A 27,637-nucleotide genomic window follows, 5' to 3' on the forward strand; every position below is an offset into this window, starting at 1 on the left:
AAAACAAATTTCAAAGGATATAAGAATCCATTTATAAACACTTATTCGATATGCATCAAGCAGGACCATTGGAAACACTTAAGACACATCAACAGATCACTGAACAAATGTGAAATTTGCAGTTTTAGTTGATCATCCTCCCTCATGGAACTCCCCGTTAGGCATTAGTGGTTTATATTATATCAAAGCTCATACTTAATCAATGCAAAATACAAGGGTAGAATGATATCAGAACCTGTTCAGTAACTGGCATTTCCTACAATTTATATTTTAACTGGGAATCGTGAATTATATAACTTCAGCATTACAATTACACAAACGAGAAAGAAATGTATAATAACCTGGATAAAAAGTAGATATATAAAGACAATATGGTTTTACTCCTTAGCAAGACATAGACACCACATAAACTATAAAATATCTGCTCAATCAGATTAGAATGTAGTTGAGGATGCAGCATTCTTGGAGAGTACCAAAAAGAATACTTTCTAAGATTTGTCAGCCAGCCCAAACATAAATAGAGATTAAAATTATAGATCATATCCTAAAAAAGCATTTCCAGTTAAACAATCCCACATTGGATGTGTCAAATGCTTCCAGCAGGAATATTAACACATTTTATTAATTTCCCCAAAGACAAATATGTTGACTCTGACAACAAGCCTTCAATAAGTAATGCATGCAATTATTCAATCAAAATTAAAAAAGTGCAAATCTTGACAGCTGTGGCACATCCAATCTATGTTACAGTGTTAGTCCAGTTATGATAAGGATCTAGTGGTGAACCTTCCAAGATCCACTTATAACAACATTGCAAAACTAACTCAAAGCTATGCCTTCCAGATCTTAAAAATGGAATCTACTGATATACCACACAGAAAATAACACAACAATATGAAAATATTGGAGTTCAAAACAAATTTGCAATTTTCTTTAATTCTCAATTGGTTCAAAATGTAAACCTAATGCAGAAATGCCACTAACAAATATAGCAATAGATAATTAACTGAATCAAATCCAACCCTGTATTTTACAAATGCAATTGCCAGAAATGATACAAGCATACAAATAGCCAAGTTTATGACTTGTACAGCCCAAAAATATATTTGATAACTGCCTTCAACAAATATTTAGAAGCTAGGAAAGGAATAAAGGGTACAACAGCACATTCGATAGTATGTGTGCTATACTATCTCTAAAATAAATAACAATCACAATTTTCAGCATAAAACTGATAAAATAAAACTTTCCTTTTCATTGCATTCTAATGTACCAGGTTCTTCTTGGTGAACCCTCAGTTCCAGACCAATTTGTCCAAATCCAAGTTTGGATTTGGTACCCTGTGGGTAAGGACAGGGTCCAGCCCACAGCCTGTGGGTTCAGACTGCCGAATCCTAGAAATATTTTTGAAGAATTTAATCAGTGATGGCTGACTGTTAAAGTTGGCATCATTATTTTTCAAATTGAAACATTGATATGCTGGTGTATTTTGGCATTTTGATATGTCATTTGAACTAAAGCATTAATATATTGGTGGTGTATTTTTGCTATGTTAATCTACTATTAGCTTAGTGATGAATTATGAACTTCTATGCTGCTGCATATATGCATATAGTTTTTAATTTTCATTTTTATATGTTTACAGTTATTACACAAATCAATCAAAAAGCAAACCCAACAACCCCCATGTTAATGTTATTGTAGCTATGGTCGGATTCCTTCAGGCCAACATGGTTAACATAAAGGTTGTGTGAATATAATTATTATATTAATAATATTAGATAATATAATTATACTATAACAATTTGTTGATGTTTGATAGCTTATGTCGAATAAACATATATATAATTATATAATTGAGCTATAAATATATGAGATAAATTTAACATACCTAATAAGGCAGTGCTTAGCACATCTCGAGCAGATCCGAAAATCAACATGGCACCAAAGTAGGTTGCTACAAACAAGAAACTATTAATCAAATCTTTTTAAGATCAAACTTAATGCTATGATAACAGTGTAAAGGTTGTGATGAATATATTCAATAGATTGTGTCAAAAATGAATACTTCAAGATTCATGTGTATTGGACAGCACATAAAGATATTCAAATAAAGGATAGTAACATTGTATATATGGCAGCGATATCTATAAATACAAATCATTAAAACATATGGAGGGAAAGCACGATAAAATAAACAACCAATGATGATAACCAAGCAAACAATCTTACAGAAGCAACCTTACTGTTGATAGATGGTTGTCATAGATTATGGTCGGAGATGCCAAGATACAATTTGTATTGTAAGGGACACATTGTTTGAGGAGACCATATCTTCCATGACATGTCAAGTGTTGACAAATATCAATTAGGGGACTGGAAAATCGCCCAAGAGATTAGTCGACATAAAGAAGAGTTGAACATAGAAGTTATTCGTGATTCATTGTGACTAGAGATTAATGATAAAAATTCAAAAAATGGTTGGTATACTATAAAGTAGAAAGCGACCAAGGAGTGAATGAAATAGCAATAATGGAAGAAAACCCATGGATCACCGACAAAGTCAGAAACAGTAAATTCAATTCCAAAGGAGAAGCTTGAATCTACGTTTATCTTGTGAACGAGCCAGAGGAGATGAAATCCACTTCGCACATGAGAGGGATCACTGTACCGCTTCCATCCCAAGACCCTTTTACATGGATCATAAAAGAACAGAAGACACACACACACAGAACACACTAACGAGAATTGGGTGTGATTAAGTCTAGTTGGACATATACAGAGTACATGAGACTAAAGACAATATGTCATTCGCAGAGAACACAATATGCCATTAACAGAAAACAATACTTTATTTGCAGAGACTAAAGGCAATACGGAAGTCTTGTCATACGTTGTAGTTATAGACGGGAAGAGGAAAAAAAAACCATAAGAGGATGATAGGGGATCATCAACACCAACTGTACATAGGCAGCGATTTCATCACCATTACAGGAGGGACAAGTAGTTTTCGAAAGATCTATTATTTCCTTTTATACTTAAAAGAACGTAATGAATCATTGGCACATGCAATAATATTAGATTATAGGTTTTTGGTAAAGAATATTGTCGGTTTGGTGAAACATGGCAAAGGAATACCGACTGCAAAGAATGTGAACCAAACTCGTTCTATTGATGACATGTAATAGAGCAATTAAATGGTTGGTGGATGGCCACATGGGAACGTGGACCCACCACAAACATTACAAGCAATTCAACAAATACAAATGAAGACCCTACTCATCGGAATTCCATGTCATATAGGTACAAAAGGACCAACGCTAAAAGTGATATAAGTACAAGCAATGCTAATGTGGAAACAATGCGATTTATCATAAGGTATGCATTTGATTACAATAATATTTGTGATAGAAGGTCCCCTTATATATATGCTAATAAATACATGATGGGAAATTACATATAGAACTAAGAAATTATAATGATTATAAATAGAGACTATCTAGTCTTCGCATTCAATGATAGATTTAACTATCTCGAGTCTTTTAAATTAGAAATATATCCACATACATAGGGAGAGAATTAGAGATTTCTATAATTATAAATGTGAAATTATGGTTTCCCAATATCATATTAATGTTTGTACTATAAGAGCTATTTGCCTTGATCTTTTCCGAGAATGTTATTGCAAGATAAGGAAAATTGATTTCAGACTCGAGGGAGATTGAGATTTAGAGGGAGCCTAACATTTCATTAGAGGCAACCTTGAAAGAGAGGGAGAAGATGGAGAATATGATTCAATCAACCTTAGGTGATCTCAGTCATAATAATTCAGAGGGAATAAACTATATTGAGATGGATTCTCCAGTGATCAATAAATTGTAGCAGTCAAAAGGAGTGTGATTCATGAATATACTTCATGACTATGTGACTTTTAATGGGCCTACCCCCTATGCACATCATGAGGAAGTGACGACTTCCAAATAATGTCACTTGTATTTGCAGAAGTTACTGTAAGATGGCTATCTTACAATAACTTAGATTATGAGATCAAATAAACTAAGTACATGGTGAATGTCTTGCATCTCAACATTCTGGGAGGCCATTACTTAAAAGAGTACTTGGTGAATATCATTGATATTCTAGAATGCCAATACTCTTGCTATCAAACGTGATATCAAACCTTATGTTGAGTACTTCGCGAATATCATTAACATTCTTTGAGGCCAATGCTCTTGATACCAAATGTCATATCAAATATGTGTGTTTAATTGATGAATATCATGTATTCTGCGAGACCAATACTCACAATATCAAATGTGATATCAAACCTTTTTGAGTATTTGGTGAATATCCTATGCTGAAATTCTAGGAGACCCGTACTCTTGATATCAAATGTGATATCAAAATGACAAATATCTTCTAATCAAAGATATCCTTAATCTTGCTAACTTGATATTACTTTGAGGTAATACGTGTTAATCCTCCCTAGCTAAGAGGGAGTGTTGATGTTTGATAGCTTCTATCGGAGAAACATACATATAATTATATAATCGAGATATAAATATATTTATATCTCGATTATTTATATATGAAATTTCTCTTGTATATTTATATCTCGATTATTTATATATGAAATTTCTCATATATTTATATCTCGATTATATAATTATATATATGTTTATCCGACAAAAGCTATCAAACATCAACACAATTATATTAATATTAAAATTTAGGTAATAAGATATTTTAAATAATTATTTTAATATAAGAATATGATATAATATTATATTATATTATATAATAATATAATTATTTAATTAATTAATAGACAAAAGTGGTGACCCTTGGTAAATGCGTGCAAACAATATATTTAAAGGAAGATCAAATCTTCCTCCTAAAACTATATTGTGAGATAATCAACATGGTATTAGAGCAGATACTAACTTCTAGGTATCTGAATCATATTTACTAATTCTATCACACCAAGTAAATAGTGCATCTCTACGGTGTCGCCTGACAAGGTATCAAATAGAAGAGGATATATACGGAAGGATATTCTACGAATAATGGAGGGGAAGAGGGATTTCAAGAGTAACATTGCATAGAATTACAAGCAACTTATAGCAATTTTAAGTCTGTTTTTCGGTATCAATCCATCATTGGCAGTGAAACAAACAGCAACACAATGGCTTGATTTCATTGAAAACTCTTTTAAAGACACCATCATGATGTCTGCACCTTAGACAAAATCCACACTAGAAGAGAGGGAGAGTAAATCGCTCCCGAGAAAAGAGAATCTGAAAATGAAAAAATGGCATTGCATGGAGAATGAATCTTCGACCTGATAGTTGACCCAAGTGCATCCTCACATTATTGGGTCTTACATTTTCATGCTATCAAACAAATGAAATTCAATAACGCGGGTGAGGATTATAATGTATGGTCAGCATATTAAAATATATTCTAAGTCTGGAACTTTGATGTAAATATAAATTACAGATGATTGAGTTATATCAAAATCCAAAACTCTGCAATGTATAATTTCAATATGTATGATGAAATAATATTAAGTCGCAGTGAATGCGAATTGGGCACAGTGATATACTACGCAGAGATATAATGTTTGTTAAATTTTTTATGACTATAATCGTAGGTATGTGGGGGGCAGTTCCAACACTGTAGTACAGGTCATCATATTTGCCAATAAAATCGATGATTTTGTACTTAAAAGATTTCAACTGCAGTATAGATAAGGCAACTTGAACTAACAATTACACAAAACCATACAAGCCACTATCTTATATCACAGTGACATACAATGCCACTTCCACTAGCAATCAGTCTACAAGCTGCTTGTAGATATTTTTGGCAAGTTGAGCAAAAATAGTGTCTAATTCAACACACTCAAGAGTTAGATCTCAATTCCTTGTCACCACTTCATATGATCAAGTTTCGTTCATTACAAGGGATTCCAATGGGATTGACAGGAAAAAACCATCACCAGTCTAATTAAGGCCTTTGAAACTCCAGAAACCTTCATGATGCATGACATTCTTGCAATGATGTATGTAGGCACTTCTTTGTTCACAAAATTATTTTTAAAAAATAAAGTTCTTATTTTATATTCTTTGGGCAGCCCTTATTATTAGGCTCACCTGGGATCAGCCAAAGTTCACCAAAGGTTTCTTTTGGGGTGGTTGGGAAATACCCTAGGTGAACATAATAGAGAACCAGCTCAGGACTATTGATGTTTGGTAGCTTCAGTTGGATAAGCAATCAATTATTATATTAACTATATAATAAATTATATATATGAGATATTATATATATAATTATGTTACCATTTTAATGAATAGGCATGTCACATGAAGGGACATGTCTCCTCTTAAACTAATCTCAATATAAATAAGAGGTTGTTGCTATTTTGGAAAATACATACCAAAGCATTCTGGCAGTGCTTTTACATGTGCTCAGAAAAACAACATGGTATTAGACCCTAATTGTAAATGCGAATCAAATAGAGAGGAACGGAATAAAAAAATGAGAGACAGCACCGCATGCCTCAGATATGATTAGACATGAAAGTCAACACTATTGCTCACCCCAATAAAATATACATATAAGCCGTATGTATGGCTGTTAAAACCTACACAGATAGAATAATCTAGAATGGTGATTATAGAACAATATTTATCACAGTTACCAAGCAGATTGATCCAGTACATCTATCCTACAATAGTTGCATGAGACCGTAACAAAGGAAAAACAGAATGATTTGTCCATTGACCAATACATACAAATATTCAAATGATTTCAGCCGGTCATATTAACACACTTGAAGTATCAATAATTCTAATGAAAGTTGATTCATATTTAACGTCCAACGAATTAAAGGAATTTAAAACCATATGGGTCTGCGAGAAAATCAGAGGAAGACTAATTTGACTTGGCCAGTGAGGAGTATCTTACTGCCATTTTTTAAGGCAATTCACATTGCATGGGACGTGACTTTCCCATGGGCCCACGTCACCCACATCAAACAAGCACGAGTCACATGAGAATAAATAGACAAAACTATGACAACGTGGATTCCTGATGTACGAGTCTTCATACCATGGAAACATAGCACAAAGAGGGTAAACCACTTAGCGTCAGCCCCTTGCATTGATTAAGAAATAATATAGATGGAATAAGATGATATATAGCCAAAACGATAAACTCTGAAAGGTACGACATGGCACGGAAGAATAAGGATACATGTTATAGAGAAGAAAGTATGAGACCGACTCGTAAAATTGAACATCACCAGGGGGGAACAAAACTATGTTTGAAAATAGCCACTAAATATTGGTCGACGCTACTATCGCATGGACCAATGAGGTGCCGATAAAGACCATGGAAGGGCAGGAACTAATTTTTTATCACCGCCAGAGCAGTATGTAACTACCACTATGTAACAGGCCAACAGCAGTTTTTACCACCATTAGCTAACAAGATGGGTGTATAAGTATCGATCAGAGTAAAGTGCCATATTACGAGATTAACCACAATTAACATAAGAAAGGCGTGGTTCCTCTCTAATATTAAAGGTATTGGATCCCATATATCTAGTAAAGAACAAAGGGATCAGGCATTCACCAATCCTATAAGATATGAGAAACATTATTTAAGTTGTTTTCATTTTTTAATTTAAGATATTAGTATAAAGGATCAATATATTAAATAAGTATTATTATGAGTCTCTAATATTCTTGTTATGAGTAATGATTACTATGAATATCTGATTATTGCTAATACTATCATTATCCTTGAGCATTATAGGAGTCGCACTCTTATTTTTATTTTTATGCATACTTTAAGAGCTATGTGCCTTCATCGTTTCCTCTGAGAATGTTATTGTAGGAAAAGGGAAATTGATATCAAATTCAAAGGGAGTTTGACATGTCTGTCTAAAGGAGCGGATAGAGGATATGTTTCAGTTGATCTTTGAAGATCTTGATTATAATAGAATCAGAGGGAGTGTTTCCTTCATGTTAACTTTTGGTATCATGTAAATGGCTGCATGATTTAATGGGCCTACCCCATGTGTACATCATGAGGAAGTGACGACTTCCAAATGATTACCACTTGTATTTGTAGTAGCTATTGAAAGGTGACAATCCTACAATACCTTGATTTTCTATTATGATGAATATCTTACGATGTCTATCCAAATTAGGATAGATAATACTTTGCACGGTGGATGTTTATATGGTACGAATTATGAGAATGTATGCAAATTCCTTATTAACATTTTGAGTAGTGAATGTTATGCAAATTGATGTTATGGAGGCCATTACACAGAGTGCTTGGTTAATATCTTACACCTCGACATTCTAGAGGCCATTACTCAGAGTATTTGGTGAATATCATATGTTGATATTCTGGAGGCCAATACTGAAGTGATCTCAAAATGGTGAATATCATGTGTAGATATTCTGCAGACCATAACTCATAGTATTTGGTGAAATATTATATGTTAATGTTTCGGAGGCCAATACTCATGATATCAAATGTGATATCAAAATGGTGGATATCTTATGATTCAAAGATAACCTTAAAATTTGTCATTCCTAATATTACCAATTGTGTAATATGTCTTTTGTTTATCCTCCCTAGCTAAGAGGGAGTGTTAATGTTTGGTAGCTTCATTTGGATAGACTCATGAGACTAAATTGAAATCACACACACACACACACACACATATTTGTGTGTACATAGTTAATTAAACAATTATTATATTAATTAAGTATAATTATATATATAAGATTATATATATAATTCGGTCGTTATCATTTTAATGAATAGACATGTCTCATGAAGCCCTCTCCTCTTAAATTAATTAATCTCAATATAAATAAGAGGTCACTGCCATTATAGTAGTCACGCTCTTATTTTTATTTTTATTTTTATGCATACTTTAAGAGCTATGTGCCTTCATCGTTTCCTCTGAGGATGTTATTGCAGGAAAAGGGAAATTGATATCAGATTCAAAGGGAGTCTGACATGTCCGTCTAAGGAGCGGATAGAAGATATGTTTCAGTTGATCTTTGAAGATCTTGATCATAATAGAATTAGAGGGAGTGTTTACTTCATGTTAAATTTTGGTATCATGTAAATGACTGCATGATTTAATGGGCCTACCCCATGTGTACATTGTGGAATTGATGACTTCCAAATGATTACCACTTGTATTTGGAGTAGCTATTGAAAGGCAACGATCCTACAATACCTTAATTTTCTATTATGATGGATATCTTACAATGCCTATCCAGATCATGATAGATTATACTTTGCACGGTGGATGTTTATATGGTACGCATTATGAGAATGTATGTACATGCCTTATTAACATTTTGAGTATATGGTGAATGTTATGCAAATTGATATTTTGGAGCCCATTACACAGAGTACTTGGTGAATATCTTGCACCTCGCCATTCTAGAGACCATCACTCAGAGTATTTGGTTAATATCATATGTTGATATTTTGGAGGCCAATACTCATGTGATCTCAAAATGGTGGAATATCATGTGTAGATACTCTGCAGACCATTATTCATAGTATTTAGTGAATATTATATGTTAATGTTTTGGAGGCCAATACTCATGATATCAAATGTGATATCAAAATGGTGGATATCTTCTAATCAAAGATATCCTTAAAATTTGTCATTTCTAATATTACCAATGGTGTAATATATGTCTTTTGTCTATCCTCCCTAGCTAAGAGGGAGTGTTGATGCTTGGTAGCTTCATTTGGATACTCTCATGAGACTAAACTGAAATTACACACACACATATATTTGTGTGTACGTAGTTAATTAATCAATTATTATATTAATTAAATAATATTATATATATGAGATATGATAAATATAATTATGTCGTTATAATTAGAATGATTAGACATGTCTCATGAAGCCCTCTCCTCTTAAATGAATCTCAATATAAATAAGTGGGTCACTGCCATTTGGAAAACACATACAAAAACATTATGACAGTGCTATTACTTGCAGCAATTCTCAAAAAAAAGACAAGGACCTTAACCGAAACCTTACCACATAGTATAGAAAAATTGTAGAGGAACCCGATAACATTGAATATTTTCATTGAGGATCATTGCAATGTCACAAGCAATACCATCCCTCATCCCACAATGTCAAGTAAGCTCGTGAACAAAGTTTTGTCTATTATTGTGAAAGAACAGATCTAGATTATATTGTTTGCTATTTACTATGTTATTAAGAATTTCTAGAACAGGCTGCATATGAAAATTACCATTCTCCAATTAGATGAATATGGAGATTGTATTTCAACTTTCCAGTTTCTCATACTCTTCATAGACAGCTAAACAACTATTCCAATTTGAACTTGCTTGTAACTTCTACAAGTGAATTACATTAAAGCACTCCACAATCATCACAATTTACATTGATTGAAAAAATATTCTATTAATAATGAAATTTCATTACCTTTGTAGTCAGTGAGACTAATAGATATTGCAATAAAATGTACGCTTATTATAATAAGGGTGAAAAAAGAGGTGCACTTTTGTCATAGCCCAGAGAAAGAATACCTGTTAATGCCAGTGGATATGTCTGACATATTAAGTGTTGTATTGTAGATATTTCTCCCTTCCTCCAGGATGTGCCCAGTATCTTGCAGACCAGATTCTTCATGAACAGAGCTTCTCCCTTTCACCTTAACCTTAACAAAGTTTTCTTTCCTCTCAATTTTATAGTCATCCATCAGAAGACGCCTTCTTTTTTCCAAACAGTCAACTAGATAGGATTCCCTAAGAATAGGTATTTTCATATTCCTGGTTGAAAAACATAGCCCAAATGAAATTAAAAATATATTATTGCCAAAATACTATATGAAAAATCCATTTATTTTTCTAATGCTGTTTGTTTTCTTGTTACTGTTAATTTAAAAACACAATGCAAATAGAACGAGTTTCAAGATCAACAAGAAGATACATAAGCAACTCAAACATTTTAGAGACTTATCTTTACCAAAAACAATCCTCATGCCAGGCCCAGGCAATAACAAGTTTCCAAAAGACAAATTAGTGAAAGATACAATGCTCTTACGTTACAAACAATATGTATAAAGCAAGAGGACCACTTACAAAGGGGAAAGCTTACCTAGCTCTTTCCACTTCAGTTTTATGTTTATCAATCTCCCCTTCATTTATGACCAAACAATCAGCATCTAGCAGTAGTTCAACAAAAGATACATACCAACACATGGTTAAAATGCATGCCTCAGATCTACAATATATTTTTCATATTTTATGTTTATCAATCTCCCCTTCATTTATGACCAAACAATCAGCATCTAGCAGTAGTTCAACAAAAGATACATACCAACACATGGTTAAAATGCATGCCTCAGATCTACAATATATTTTTCATATTAGAAACACTGCTTATAGGCCCATACCACAATTGGCAATACCATTTTGATATATTTACCTCGTGTAAGCTTGGCCAAAAATTTACCACCAGCTGCCTCAATTCTATGCTTCCATTCAACCTGCAGAAAAGTCTATACCAATTTACTAAAACCGCACTCTTTGTAATATCAAATGTATCCTAAATATGTAATCTTGATGATAAAACCAACTCGCATCACAATTGTTACTTTGCAGACAATTCCTGAAAAGGGTGAAGTGATAAAAAACGTAAGCATCTAAATAATCTATAATTTTGATCAGTTGTTAGGATATAATAATGATTTTTATGAACATAAAAGAATGGAAGTGCATTGATTACATGGGATTCATTCAGATTTCCAACAATTGCCACTGCTAACAGCTGCAAGAATCCAATATTATGATCCTGTGTTTTCCTTGTCATATCTTGATTTTCAGAGTGCTTGCTACTAGATTGTGGAGGCAGGATACGTACTAACTTCTTTCTACTCTGTGATTTAGACCACTGCAAACAACCAACCCAATTATACAAAAGACGTCTATTTAATCCATACTCAAGGCATAATATTTAAAAAGAACTAGAAAGAGATGGAAGAAAGATTTAGCAGACAATCCAACCTGAAGAAGATACTCATTATCTGTTTCCTTCGGGATTTTCCATTTTCCTTTCTGACGTTCAGGATTAGTAGTTGAGTAAGTACATTTGCTCCATGCTGATAGAAAACCTGTGCATCTATAACAACCTCCAGAATATTCTAATCCACCACCACACAATGGGCATTCTTTGAGGGCCCCAAACAGCATTCCATCCGCACTGTTATGGACATAAAAATGAAAATGCCAACATTAACTGAGGCGGTTTTAAATTGTAGAGACTATGAACTATTATTAACCAATTTTGAACACTAGAAATATTGTTGACGCCTCAACAATTAGGGATGTTAATGGCCTACTTTGTAGAACTGAATGTTTGATATTGTTGATATTCACTAAGGTTCATATGGATTGAAAGTTTAAATTGAAAAGGATTGTCAAAGGTCAAAGACAAGTTAGGATGTGAAAAACAGCTGTCACTTATGTAAGAAAATATGAATGCAAACTGCAAAGCACCATTTTGTTACATCCCAAATTTTGCCCTAATTTTAAATTTGATCATAACCGTTGGTTTAATGAATTATTTCTTTTCCTGATCATGTGAAACAAGTTAGTTAATTATATACGTTGTATCAATTGTTAACAAAATATTTCTTTTCCTGATCATGTGAAATGAGTTAGTTAATTATATGCGTTGTACCAACTGATAACAAATTATTCCTTTCATGATTATGTAAAATGAGTTAGTTATTATAGACGTTGATGAAAATAACTAAGCAACCTATAACTGTCATTAGAGGATTGACAATTGTTGGATTGGAATTGACGATCAATATATATATTTTTGAATTAATGTCTTGGTGAGAATGTTTTCCTTGGGTGATTGTAGGAAGAAGACTGAAGAGAGGGGAAGCATTGCTAAACAGGATCATCGAAAGGGGATGGTCGTTTGGTCCAGTCATCAGTGTTACATCCCAAATTTTTGCCCTAAATTTTTATTTTGATCATAGCCGTTGGTTTACGAATTACTATCATGTGAAGTGAGTTAATTATAGCTATTGTATCAATTTATTTCTTCCTGATCATGTGAAGTGAGTTAGTTAATTATAGTCATTGTATCAATTTATTTCTTCTTGATCATGTGAAGTAAGTTAGTTAATTATAGCCGTTGTATCAATTTACCTCTTCCTGATCATGCGAAGTAAGTCAATTAATTATAGCCGTTGTATCAATTTACCTCTTCTCGATCATACGAAGTACGTCAGTTAATTATAGCCATTGTATCAATTTATTTCTTCCTAATCATGGGAAATGAGTTAGTTATTTATACGTTGATGAAATCTCCAACGGTCACTAGAAAATTGACAATGGTTTTGGATTAACAATTAATATATCTTGAATTACTGTCTTGGCGAGAATGTTTGTTTGAATGATTGCAAGAAGAAGACTGAAGAGAGGGGAAGCATTGCTAAACGAGATCATCGGAAGCGGATGGTTGAATGGTCTAGTCATCTGAATCGACAAGTTTGACCTAAGACTACCCTAGCAAGGATACTAGGATTTGACAACATGTTGCATTAATGGAACCGCATGAGCTATTGAAGAAATAACATAATAAATAATATAAATAAAAACTATAATTCATACCTTTGAAGAATTATTAATGAATTTATTATTTAATCATTATTATTCACACTCGAATACGAACATATGTACATAAATATAAGGTGACTCCAATAAATTACAAGCTATAATCTAATGATGCCACCTTATTAACACATACATATGAATGTCTATAAGAATGAACAATAATAATAAACTAATAAAATCAAACCTTTCAACTTCTTATTCTTTCCCTCTATTTTTTCTTTCTTTTAAAAAAACGATTTGGTTTGCATTTGAAAAGTCTTCTTGTAACTGTTGGAAGTTGATGAGCCAAGTTATTCTTTTATATTAAAGTCTCATGATTGTATCAGCGATCCATCTTTTCCCTCTCTGATTTTCAATGGCTCTCAGCCCTCTTCGTTGAAGGAGGAACTAAGTATACTTTTCAGATTTTATTCTCTACTCTCCGCTAATCCCATACTATTTCCACGTCTTCATAACCGTGACTCTAAGCAAGAAATGAAATCTTCCTTCCTACCTCGAGAATTCAAGAGCAGGCAGAGTGTCACGTAAGGCTTTACTGAGTTTGTTTTAATTTTCTTCCACTTATTATGTCTGTGTGAATCCTGAATACCATAAGAATCGAATAGTGGAACCATCGAACCATGTCTTGATTCCTAACATACTGCTATGTCGGTTGTGAGCCCTGATTATCTTATGAAACCAATCGAACCTTGAATGAATTTATACTTTATTTTCCATACCGATCGTTGTTTGTATTGTATTCAAATATTGAAGCCACTTACTTTTCAGTCTAAAACCGAGATGGTTAAGAGAAGATTCTAGTCCAATTAATATGTCCAATATCTCACTAATAATCTTTATTTTTATTAGAGTGTCAACCATGCGAATAAGGGATGGATATACAATGATAACCATGAATAAATAACTTTGATCACAATTTATTACATTCATTTATACCATACTGAGATGGTAATTTTATCCAACACCGAGGAATTCACCGGCGTTAATGCCATTATAGGTGAAGAGGTGTAAAGTATATGTAGTGGATATGATTCGTAAGCACGCTAGGAATCACCGGCATGGCAGCCTGAGAAGGTGAGGAGGTGTAGAGAGTGTACACAAAGAGAATGGAGTCAAAACAAATTATTAATAAGTAAAAACCATAATAGCTCATGCATGTTCCAGAAATGAATTATGTTGTCAAGTCGAGTGGTGCAGATCAAGTTTGTAAAGCCAACTTGAAATCCTTGGCCAAGGTAGAAATTAGGCAGATATTTCGAACATGTGATCTTTGTTGATTGTCCAAACGCTTCAGTTATTTTGGAGAATGACTATTGGGACTTCAACCCACCTGATTACTCAGATGGCTAGGCTTATGAACATCCCAAGCCTGATCCTGAGGTAGATAGGAGCATTCTATTAATTTAGAATGTGTGGGGATAAGTAATGGTCCGCGGTTGGGAGGTTAAGCCTATGTTAATGCTTCTACTCTCACCAATGCCAAGGCTTGGACAACGAGTTAAAAGAGATTCTTGTTAATACTGTATATTTCTTTCACTTTTAACCTCTGCAAGGATAGATAGATAATTTCATTTCATCAAGGAGAAAACATTTACTTTTATGTTGAATAAGCATTTCAATTGATATAATTAGTCGTTACTTTATTTTAAGTAGAATAATTAGAAGTAGTTAAATTGTTAGCAATACGTAAGTATCTCTTTTGTTTCTCGTAAAATCAGCTGAATGTGTAAAATAGATTGAAAAGAGTTTCTTCAGTTATAATCAGTTGGTAGAAATCATTTTCATGTGAAATGTAATCAGTTACTTGTGAAATTAAATTAATTTGAGATTAAAATTTGGTTATCAAAATTCGTATGTTACAATCAAGATCGACAGGTATGACCTAAACTGCCTTGGAAAGGATACAAAGACTTGACCACAGGTTACATTAAGGGACCACATGGGCTATTTGGGAAAACAATATAATAAATACTTAAAATAATCTAAATTAAATATAATTCATACCTTTGAAGATTTATTATTGAATTTTCTTATTTAATCATTATTATAAACCATTAAACACGAACACATATATATAAAAAATGAAGTGGCACCAATAAATTATAATTATATAATATAATGATGTCACCTCATCGATATACATACGTGAACGTACATAAGAGCTTATAATAATAATAAAATAAAAGATTAAATCTCTTCATTTTCCCTTCATTTTTTCTTCCCGCTTTAATTCTTTTCAAATTGAGAACTCTTGATGCATCCGAACAAACTTCTTGAAAACGAATGGAAGCCAAGGAGTCTTGGCTTAGTTATTAAGGAGCCATGATCGAAATTGGAGGAGAAACCTCTTACATTTACTATTCTTTCCATCATTTACGTTGCGTCTAATCACTCCTTTTCCGCCGAATATCATTCTCTTCTTGCATTCGAATCCATGCAGTACATCATACATATTCATCTGCTGTTGATTCCATTATATTTTATGTTGTTGAAGTGAAGCTGGAACCGAACCTTAGACTTGCGAAAGGTCGAAATACAACCAAACTCCCAAGTCATGAATTTTGTTTATTTCTTGTTTGGTATTCCATGATAAACCGTTTTGAGTAGTATTTGCAATGGCAAGATTAATACATAGAAGCAAATGTAAATATGAATCGATTTCTCTGAACTTAGCCGATAGTGAATAAAATGCATATGTATTTCCAAACCTTTCTTTTTATTTCTTCTCTCATTCTAGTTCGACATTTCCTCCTTAACCAGTTAAGACTGATCCATAGAGATAAATCCATTATGTTATCTGATGATATCTGAGGTGTGTATGAAACCTGAGCTTACATTAAATATACAGCCCATTAGAGTTGTGATAATCATGATTGTTGAAAAGAATCCATATCATTACACATGCTCTTAATATATTACCAAAAACAATTCAGAATACTTTGACACCGAGGAATTCACCTAGCAATGAAGCCATAATAATGGTGAAGAGGTGTAAAACCAAACCAAAATCATGAGGACACTGAGGAATTCACCCGACAAAGACACCAATGAATGGTGAAAAGGTGTGAATTAAATCTGCAAATAAAAATCAAAAAATCAGATTGGAATAAATAATTAAATAGCTCATACATGTCCTAATAATGAAATCTGTTGTCAAGTCGAAGTGGTGGAGATTGGGTTTACGAACCCAAACTGAAATCATTCGCAAAAGCAGTTATAGGCATATGTGCCAATCATGAGATCTTTTTGTTTGTCCATAAGCTTCAATTATTTAGGAATAATTGATGAGGCACTCAAACAACCGAGTAGCTCGGATGGTTGGACTTAAGAACATCCCAAGCCTGATCCTGAGGTAGGGAGGGTCGTTCTATTAAAATAGGATGTGTGGGGATAAGTATGGTCCACGGTTGCGAAGTTAAGCCTATAACAATGCTTCTCCTCTCACCAATGCCGAGGCTTGAACAACATGACAAAGGGATTCCTCCATTATTTCTGTATGTTTCTTTTGCACTTTTACCTTTAGATCCATAAAAGAACAAATAGATAGTTTAGATTTCTAAAAGCATAAATTGAATGATTATATTAGTAGATAAAGAAGATAGTACTTTACTTTCAGCCGAACATGTTATCAGTAGAAATGGTTAAAATGTTAGCAATGTATTTAATTATATATTTTGTTATATCAGTTGAATATAAATTGCAAATATAATAGAAAACAGTTACTTCTTTCTAGTTAGATTTAATTAATAGAAGTCATTGTCATGTGAAATGGAATCAGTTATTTGTTAATTAGGTGTTTAAAATTTGTTGGGAAAATTCGTTTGTTACACATTTAGGTACACTAGATCACAATATTTGATACATAAGAAAGGTGGAGATTACACTCTACCTTCATCAAACAACAGATAGCGCCTCTATCATGTTGGATGAAGCTCCATATGCCCAGTACGCAAAACAAATCACTACAAGTAGAAAATATTAGATTTCATAACAGTTCCATTGGCCTCTACCCCGAACCTTATAACTCTATCAACCATCATATGCTCAAATCCACATGCCTCAATCATTGCCACAAACATTGCTTTACACAGTGCAAGTTATTTGAATGCCTTTCTACTTACCAAACTATAACTATTGCCTAGACAACTTGTAATATGGAAACAAGTATGTCTCTCAACATAAAAAACGTGTAATAAGTGCTAACATTAGAGAAACCCAAAAAGGGAGAAAACTCCAACATAAAAGTCTCCTACTAGTGCAAACGGTGCAATAATACAAGCTCACAGCCCCTCTCTTGGGTATACTAAGGTGTTCATCAATACTAACATTGTCGTACTTCCAAACATATTCTGATACAAAATCCAAAAAATGTGCCCAATTGATCACTATGCTCCAACCAGCTCTACACGCACCAATTTAGCTGAAACAATCTCCAAGCAATGCACAATGTAGCCTAACAAAGAATTTTACAAACAAAAACTGAAGGAAAAGATTTCTCTCAAATATTCCAAATACTTCTAGATGCCTTTAAAAAGGTTACAAAAGCGCAATAAGAATTTCAAATAAAAATAGAAACCCACATAACAAAAAATTTGAAGAAAAAACACTTCCACTGTCACTTTATGATCACAAAAAATTTGTCCCAAACCACAAGAACACATCATGCAACTGCAAAACTGCCATTTTCCAACAAGTACGCTTCTAAAACTACCATTTTTTGGGTAACACTGCTTCTGCAATTATAAAACCACCACTACACATCAATTTGTGCCCTTCAACTTTCAAATGCCATAACTTTTGCATAGTGCATCAAAATGACTAAACCTTCTCTAACACGTACACCCTCAAATTATAGACTTGACTACTTTCACAACTCTCAACTATGGGAATTTTAGTCCCCAGATTGCTTAGTAGCATACAAGATTAAATAATTGTCAATTGTATTGAATGGGCCTTTGAGCTTTCCCTCTTAGCATGGGTCTTATGAGCCTTGGCCTTTTAGAAACATTGCCCTCGAAGGGTCTTACAGAAGCTTGCAATAACAAGATCAAGAACTTATAGCAGACTAAAACCAAGAAAGGTTATTACATCTTGGGTTTAAAGCATAAACCAACATTTTAGTAACAAATGAAAAGAGATAGCCAACTCAAACGGCATAAAGAAGTCAATTAACATAAGTTTCACCAACAATAAATGCTATTCATACCTCCTTCGCTCGCCCAATACATATGGCAAATTGTTTCACTCCATCATAAAAATTGTGAACCTTTGCAACTATGAAGATGCTTCAAATGCTCTTTTAAACCTGGTATCATACAAAAAATCATCTTTGGAAAAACTTCTTTTGTCTTTACATAAGTTCAAAGAAGTTCAACTTCTGGAAAAAGATGTTAGATGCATATCAAAATCAAATCTAGGCATGGTAAAACCTCTAAAAAAATGAAATGAGGTAAAAATGTTCCAATGCCACGTATCCACATGCATGTTGCATATTCACATGCATGCATGCTACCATGGTTGTATTTCCCAACAAAAATTGCAAGGAAAAGTAACACAGAAAATTTGTTTATCACCTCTTGAATTTAGTAGGTCGCTCACGCAGTGGTTCCACAATTCAATCATGGTTCCTTCATATTCCTACAATTATTGCACAATAATAGCAATTTCCTTTCCAATCAACAAGTTAGCCACAAAAAGAAATTTTGAAGGATAGCATGGTACCTCACTTTCTGACTATAACTAATGTAATCATTTGACCCAAACTTTAAGTCTTTAAGGAAAGACATCTTACCATAACCTCCTTGAATTAGGGATAGTGAATCCTCTTTGGGTTGTTCCCTCTTGGTGGCATCTTCCTCCAATCACCTTGCTTCTACCTCGACAGCCTCCTCCTCCTTGCTTCTAGGTAACACTTCCCTCTTACAGTACTTTGAATTGAGTATTGTATGAAGTCTTCAATGTATTGCTTCATAATTCCACAATTCTTGCAATAAGTGCAAAAAAAGTTGCAATCAATGCAAAAAAATTCCCCTTGACATTACAAAAATTATACTTCCTCTTCAAGGTATTTCACTCTCCATTGGTGGACTTATTCTAACACTCAGCCAAAAAAGGGTTCACCAAATGACAAAATGAATTTGGACGTACATCCCAACAATCTAGGACTCCATAGCCTCCATTTATACTAATGAAGAAAACAACAAAAAACTTGCTTCGTCCATGGGTTGTTGAATACTCACTTGGACTCTACTTATCAAATTCTTTGAAAGGTTCGACCAACTAACAAGGATCTACAATCCTCCTACACTATAGGCTCTGCAAGACCTAGGCAGTTGGACCTTGGATTCACTAAATACAACCATTGTTGAAACATATTCTTGAATACACAAAACAGACCATCTCATATGGAAGGCTTCAATAATGAAGAGAGTTGCTAGATGATGGCTAATGACCCAATGAACTCACATCTTCAAGGACCATGATGTATAACAACCTACTAACTACAACAAGAAAGGAAAACTGGATTATTGATTTAAAGTTGGAGCAAGAAACACATATGGGACAACAAGAAATGCCCAACATCAAGATGAGATTAGTTCCTTATCTATTGCAAATGGAGTCATGAGAAACAAAACCATTGCAAAACACACTTATGAAACAAATTCAGATCTATGAGGTGTTATCATACAACACTCCACAATAGTCATTCTAATTCAGTCTACTTATCAAATACTTGTGTGATATCAAAAAATCCACAATCTCTATCAACCAAATTAGTCAAACCCTTGGATTGAAGCATGAAAAAAAATGTGTCCCCCATAACAAGATAATGAAAAGAAGAGAATCTTTGATTCATTTCATTTCATAAGTAAATTGATTTACACATTTTAGACAATAAAATCAGAATTTATTTCAATTAAACATCTTGTTGTTCCTCATTGACAATGACAATATGACTCAAAAGACTTCATGGTGTTGTATTAAAGATTATTTTCTACAAATGTAATAACATTGTCATTTTTTATTGGTGTTTTCCAAATGCAGATTTGAAGACTTATAAATATTAGATGAGACGTCTCATGAAGAGACACGTCTCAACGGTTAATCATCATTAGATAATAATAAATATATTAACAATAATATAAATAGTGATATTGCCATCAAGATTTAACTGTGTAATTTTGAGTCAAACTCATTGACCCATCTTTCATGAGTAGTGATTCAACATGAATCCATCTCTCATGAGAATAAATGGAACACTTAGCACTCATTGGATCTAGGTGATGCTCATAGGGGTGAAGCATCGGAACTTCCCGGGAGGTCACCCATCCCAGTACTACTCCAGCCTAAGCGCGCTTAACTACGGAGTTTCCTCCATGGTTAAACCCAAAGCTTGCAACCTCATTTGCAAAACCTTCACCAAGTGTTGTGCCTTGTGAACATTCATTAGAAAGCCCTTTAAGCTCATCAATTGATAAGTAGGAGATAATTTCCACAGCAAGTCAAATTGTGATATTGCCATCAAGATTTAACTGTGTAATTTTGAGTCAAACTCATTGACCCATCTTTCATGAGTAGTGATTCAACTACCATTGTATCACTTAAGGCTTCAATTACCATTGGATCATTTAGGGCATCAGATAACACTGTGTCAATTAGGGCTTCAAATACCAGTGAATCAATTAGGGCTTCACATACCACTGTATCATTTAGGACTCCAGATACCACTATACTCATTCTTTTCCTTCCAATTTCTTAATTGTGGCAATAACTTAAGATTAGAAGATACGCTCATATTCAATATTCATATAAACGGAAGATTGAAATAACAATCCATCAGATGAATCTATCTCTCGCAACTAAGTGTAAATTAACTACAACAATAATATAACTCAATTAATCTTACCTTAATCTTGCATATACATCATAAAAGTAAAATACCTTTTTTCGGTAACTAATTGAATGTATAGCTTAGCTTTGTCTGTTGTATGTCAGGCAACTTGGGGAGAGGTGAAACATTGTCAGGGGCTTAACCACCCAACCTCGGACCATAACTTATCCCCACACAATCTCTAACGAGAAATGCCCTCCCTACCCAAAATAGACAAGGATCATCTTGTCATCCACTGAGCATCCTGGCATCTAACCACACCACTCAACTTGGCAACAGGAGATTACAATAACAAGTTCATGCATGAACTATTAAATAATTCATATTAAAAATAAAAATAAACATTGTTATGTTATATCTGATTTTGTTTCATGTTATTGCAAATTCCTTTCTCTCACCTCTTCATCCTTTTACTTGGCTACACAACTGGGTGAATCCCAAGTGTTCGGAATTCTCAGAACAACCAGTTCTTTCTGTTGATTCTCAATTGTTTCATAATTAACATATATTCCAGGTTATCACAATCTATGATTTGAGAGATTATATTCTTTAAACATTGCAAAATTGATTATTTAATTATAGTATCTATTGGCATAATGATTTATGAATCCATACTATGGATACTTGGTTATCACTTGCCATGAACAAGGCTAAATTAAAAGATGTTCAATTTGTAAATTCAAACAAGATATCAAAGAAGATATCATCATGATAAATACCAAAACTAGCTGCTATGAAATTCGATGTTATTGTACTTTTTATTTCAGATTTTATTACACTTAGGAAACCTTCTTTAAGAGCTACTATTCAACACTCTTTATTATGATTCTGGAAACCATGAGAGTTAAGAAGAAAGTTCATCATAATTTACAGGGATTACTCAGCTAGTAAAGGAAATAGCATGATCACAAGCAAAAGACAAGAGATTTCCATGCCTAGCCGGCTGCTATAGAAATTAAACATATTGGAATGGTAACTCATGACCTAATAAGAGTTCAGTGATGCTTTGATGATCTTGGAATCTGATCGGTTCCCTCCAGTTGCTTGAGATGTCACCTCCATTGCATAGTCTTTGATTCTTAGCCGGATTACTTGCATGGCAAAGGGAAGATATCGTTCTATTTGATCAAAGTTATTAATCAATAAGCGTAGGGTATCGGCAAGAGTAAATTACTGAATACTGAGATGAAGTCAGGTGTTAAAGAGATTGGAAATAGCAGAAGGAATTTAGAAATTTGGAAAACATATGGATTACTCATGTGTCCAACTCCTCTCACGGATTCCATATAAAGGAACAAGCTGTGACTTCTTGGGTTCCGCCGGTTAAATATTATAAGACAATTTGAATTGCCAAATATTAAATTGATTTTCCATGCTAAGTTTTAATCGGTTAAAAGCAAAGAATATTAAAATGGAAAGAAATAGAGTTGGAAGATTATAATTCAAATATACTATTATATCTTAAATATTATTATAATATATATATATATATATGTACATGTGAATATATTAATGAGGTGACATCACTTATTAAATTTTTATAATATAATGGTGTCATTTCATTTTTATATCTATATGTACATATGTAGATATATCTTATATGGTAAAAGATCATTAAAAATCCTTTGAGGTACGATTTATAATTTAACTCAATTATTTATGTTTCTCAAATTATTTATTTAAATAGCTCATGTGGGTCCCACAGATGTATCTTGTTTCAAGTTGCTAGGTCCTCAACCCATCTGCCTAGTGATGGTGATGCTCCTGAGCCTAATTATTTTTTGACAATGCTTCCACCCCTTCAATGTGTTTCCTGCAAGGAAATTCTCCACAATTAAATCATATTATCATAACAAGTTATAAATAATCATATCATAACGGCTAGCTGCCTTTTCAATTCCATGAATTCGTGATAAATAATCAACTAGCATGTTATCTTCACATGAAATTATAACGACTAACCATCTTATCATTTCACAGTATTATAACCAATTTAACTGTCAACTGACTTCATGTGAACCTCAATGGCTATATTTAAATTAGGTCAAAATTTGGGATGTAACATCCCCACTATGTCTCTTCCTTATATTCGGTTTCGTTAAATGGTTATCTAATTTTCCACTTTACTATCTAAAATTTGTATCTATCTATCATGCCTTTAAACACTTTCTTACATTTGCAGTCTGGCTCTAATACCATGTTGTTGTATTAAAGATTGTTTTCTGCAAATGTAATAAAATTACCATTTTTTATTGGGGTGTTCCAAATGCAAGTTTGAAGTCTTATGTCTCTACAATTAATCATCACTAGATAATAATAAATATATTAACAATAATGTAAGTACCCATATATGCATATTATACATATTATATATAATATATAATATATAATATTATATATATATATATATATAAGAATATTTGTCTAAACGATGATTTACCATCAACAATGGATCTCATAATCAAATCAATCTGACTAAAGCTACAAACTTAACACTTCAAAACCCTACAAAAGGCTTGACAAAGATTCATTATTTCTACTCCTGAAAGCTATACAAAGTGTTGCTCATACAATGAAAACCCTTGCTGGAATGGTATCACAAAAGTGGAGAAATTTTCCAAAATCTAGAACCAACCCTTGAGAATCAGAAAGAAAGAAAGATATAAAAGAGAAAGAATCTCGAATTAATCTCCAAGTGCCATTTGTCACCATAATTTCTCCTCCACCTATTGAAGAAGAACCTTCAATCCATCCCATGAACTGAAACAAGCAAAACTCATCATTAGTTGTTGCAACAAACTCAAAATATCTCTCAAATGATGAAGAAACAAACTCTAGAAGAAAAGCCAAATTGCTGCTAAAATCTCGCAGAAACCCCTTCTAAACGTTGCAATAGCAACACAACACTATTGTTAAACCCTTCACTAGGTTTGGAGCATACCCAAATCTTCAATTTGTCATAAACTGCCCCTGATCATCATTAAACTACCTCTGATTATTTTATTTACTTTAATGCTCACTGTTGTGCCCCCTTTTACTTTATTACAACAAACCTTCATCGTTTATAAATCTATACACATTACCATATTGTCTCAACTATATAATAAAATTAATCTTCCTTTAAAATAACCATACAGGCCTCCAATATGTAGGTCACTCCTGATTGGTGGAAATTTAACCAATCATATATCTCCTTCTAATCTCATATTTTATTTGCCTCTTTCAACTCCTACTCTGGAAGATAAGCCAAATTGCTGCTAAAATCTCTACTGAAACCCCTTCAAAATGTTACAATAGCAAAACAACATTGTTGTTAAAACCTTCACCAAATTTGGAGCATACCCAGATCTTCATTTTGTCATAAACAGCCCCTAACTGTCATTAGAAAGCCATAAAAATATTATTCTTGTGTCTTCAAAATAACATATTGTTGCTATAAAACATCCCCTGTTAAAATTACAGCAACAACAGGCCTCCGATTATTTTATTTACTTTAATGTTCACTAACGTGCCCCATTTACTTTATTAACATAGACCTTCATCATTTAAATTCTTTACACATTACCATATAGTCTCGAATATATAATAAAATGAATCTTCCATTAAAATAAACATACTGGCCTCCAATGTGCACGTCACTCCTGATTGGTGGAAACTTAACCAATCAAATATCTCCTTCAAATCTCATATTTTATTTGCCTCTTTAAGCTCCTACATGGGCCCCCATTTGATTTCTTTAGTTTAATATCCCATCTCCTTTTTATTGTTTGTTGGGTCCTCATCTTCTATGAGGGGAAATAATTTTTAACTTCTTGCAACGCGGGCCCTACCTCTTCCTTTATTAAATGCAAGCCCCTTATCAAGTTGTGCATTCAACTAGGCCTATTAACTTAATAATTTTATTGTAAACTTTTGAAATTTTCCTTCCCTCCAAAGTGGTCAACATGTGCCCAATGATTGCCATGTGTCAAGGCCTAGTCGGTTCATTTGTCTCTGTCATCTACTACCTCATCGTCGACCTTCACTAGGCCATGCTGCCACGTGGCAGCAGCTCACAATATTGTATTGCTTATCTCTTGAGCACCTTTTATGGCATGTTGATGAATCATTGATTTCCACTTGTTTAATAGGGTCCCACCAATCATGCTCGTTGGATACGGCCATGTGTCCGCCTAATTTGCTCACACGACCACATCACTGCCAACTAGTCGGGCCCATCTCTACAATCAGTCGAGCTGGCCCATGCCATGTGTTGCCCTATCGCTGATTTGCTAGCTTTCTATCGCGACCCACTTTTGGACACGAAGCTGCAACCATTCGCTAAGTGTCCATGGCGTCACTTCATTTCTATGTCATGTGTCTAATCATCAGTCAAGGGCGCAAAGTCATTCCCAATTTATTTTCCATGTGTCCACCATATCGTCATAGTTGTTCAAAATTTCCAACTTGTCTATCGTATAAACCACATATGGCCTCCACGCACAAAGTCAAATCATGTGTCTCAAAGCCTGAGCTTTAGACACAATATTATTGTGTCGTTGTGTCGTCGCATATGAAAATACATAGAAGACCCGAGACATATTAAATGAGGGATTCATCCCTTAACATGAATCGTGCCCACTGGTGATGAAAATTTGAAATAGTCTCTTTTGTCTCCTTATGCGCTCTTTGACTATGGATCGCAAGCCCAAAATTTATTAATCTACACGTCCAATTTGGAGATGGCGCATAGTCCTTTCAAGACAAATGGATCTTCCAATATAGTGAGCCCGTGTGAGTACAAGCGATGGCCCCCTTTTCATCTTAAACAAGGTTCCCCCCCCCCCTTGCGATTATCCAAAGGACAGGATGCCCCTTTATCACTTTGCAATCGACCAAAGCCCTCTAATGAAAAAAGGGCAGTCTGCCTCCTACAAAACGCAAGCCTCAATGTTTTCTAAAGAACAAGCCTTCTGCCCAAATGAAAATTGTGTGTAATGGCGCCCTCACGTTGCACGTGCTCAAAAGAAGAGAAAAGCTCTCAATCAAAATGCAAGCTCCTACAAACTAAAAATGGCAACCCCCATACATTTAGTGTATGCAAGAAACGGTGACTTCAAATAGGACATTGCCCATCCTGATTAGCATCCATTTTGATTGGAAAAAAAGCCCCCCCGCAATCGGGCTGACTTCCCATCTGTCATGTTCTCAATGGCGCCTCTATGCTTGGCATTTACACCTAAACATAAAGCCTGCATGTGCTGTCTTGCTCCCATTTGGTGCGACTCTCCTTCTAAGCCATACATTGGCATCATTTCCTGAATCTATCTACCCTCTTTAATTCTCTACAAGTTCATATTTTGATTACTTGCTTTTGCAGGGTGCTACCAACCAAATAAAACCATCACCTTAATTGGCTTTGAAAATTGACCAAAGCACATCATCCAACTTTGGCATTTGGTAAGCACACATATCGGTCCATATACACTCACTTTGCCTAAATGCAATGTGTAACAATCTCGGTGTCACAAATTACTTGCCTCTAAACTTGTCTCATTTAATTCTGACATTTGGTAAGCACCGTCCCATGTTCACAAACAATTTCCCTACAGAATGGCATCTTATGACAATATTCAAACTGAGTGATTTTATTCCTTAAAGTTCAATTTATCTTTGCTCTGATATTAAAAAAGTTGCCAAGCAATAGATTGCAATTCATTTGAGATTGATAAAATATTGACTACACAGTTATGGGCACAAAGATGTTACATAATTGTACACCTAGATGCTAGCATAATGAATCAACCTTTGACACTTTATGATGATCAATGGGGTCTCTAAAATCTCTCAGTTAAAATGGCAACTTGTAAACATGTCAACTAAAAGAGAAGAATCTCAAGATAAGTTGCATCTAGGATTGGTTTCAAAAACATGTCAAACAATCACATTAAGCCCTGCCACGTGGGGCATTGGTTCAGTCTGACATGGAAAACATGTGTATGCATTTTGGGCTCATTACAAATAACTGGGCACATTTTGTATACT

The 27,637-nt window shown here is 33.8% G+C and overlaps 1 protein-coding gene across 2 annotated transcripts in view; it reads right to left on the reverse strand.

The window, feature by feature from the left end:
- PARP1 (poly(ADP-ribose) polymerase 2) overlaps positions 1 to 27,637 on the reverse strand; it is a 149,854-nt gene that overhangs the window by 13,804 nt on the left and 108,413 nt on the right. Inside the window, exons 6-10 of one of the 2 annotated variants that reach the window (XM_089798649.1) lie at positions 12,097 to 12,292; positions 11,819 to 11,983; positions 11,519 to 11,591; positions 11,189 to 11,255; positions 10,618 to 10,860 (exon numbers count right to left, since the gene is read on the reverse strand). In XM_089798649.1, the coding sequence (XP_089654775.1) occupies positions 10,618 to 10,860; positions 11,189 to 11,255; positions 11,519 to 11,591; positions 11,819 to 11,983; positions 12,097 to 12,292 (744 nt within the window). The remainder of the gene's footprint in view (positions 1 to 10,617; positions 10,861 to 11,188; positions 11,256 to 11,518; positions 11,592 to 11,818; positions 11,984 to 12,096; positions 12,293 to 27,637) is intronic. The other variant, XM_089798650.1, reaches the window with a different exon arrangement.

The sequence above is a fragment of the Cupressus sempervirens genome, chromosome 8 (assembly GCF_028749045.1).
Source record: "Cupressus sempervirens isolate cs-2001-9-10 chromosome 8, ASM2874904v1, whole genome shotgun sequence".
Lineage (NCBI taxonomy): Eukaryota > Viridiplantae > Streptophyta > Pinopsida > Cupressales > Cupressaceae > Cupressus > Cupressus sempervirens.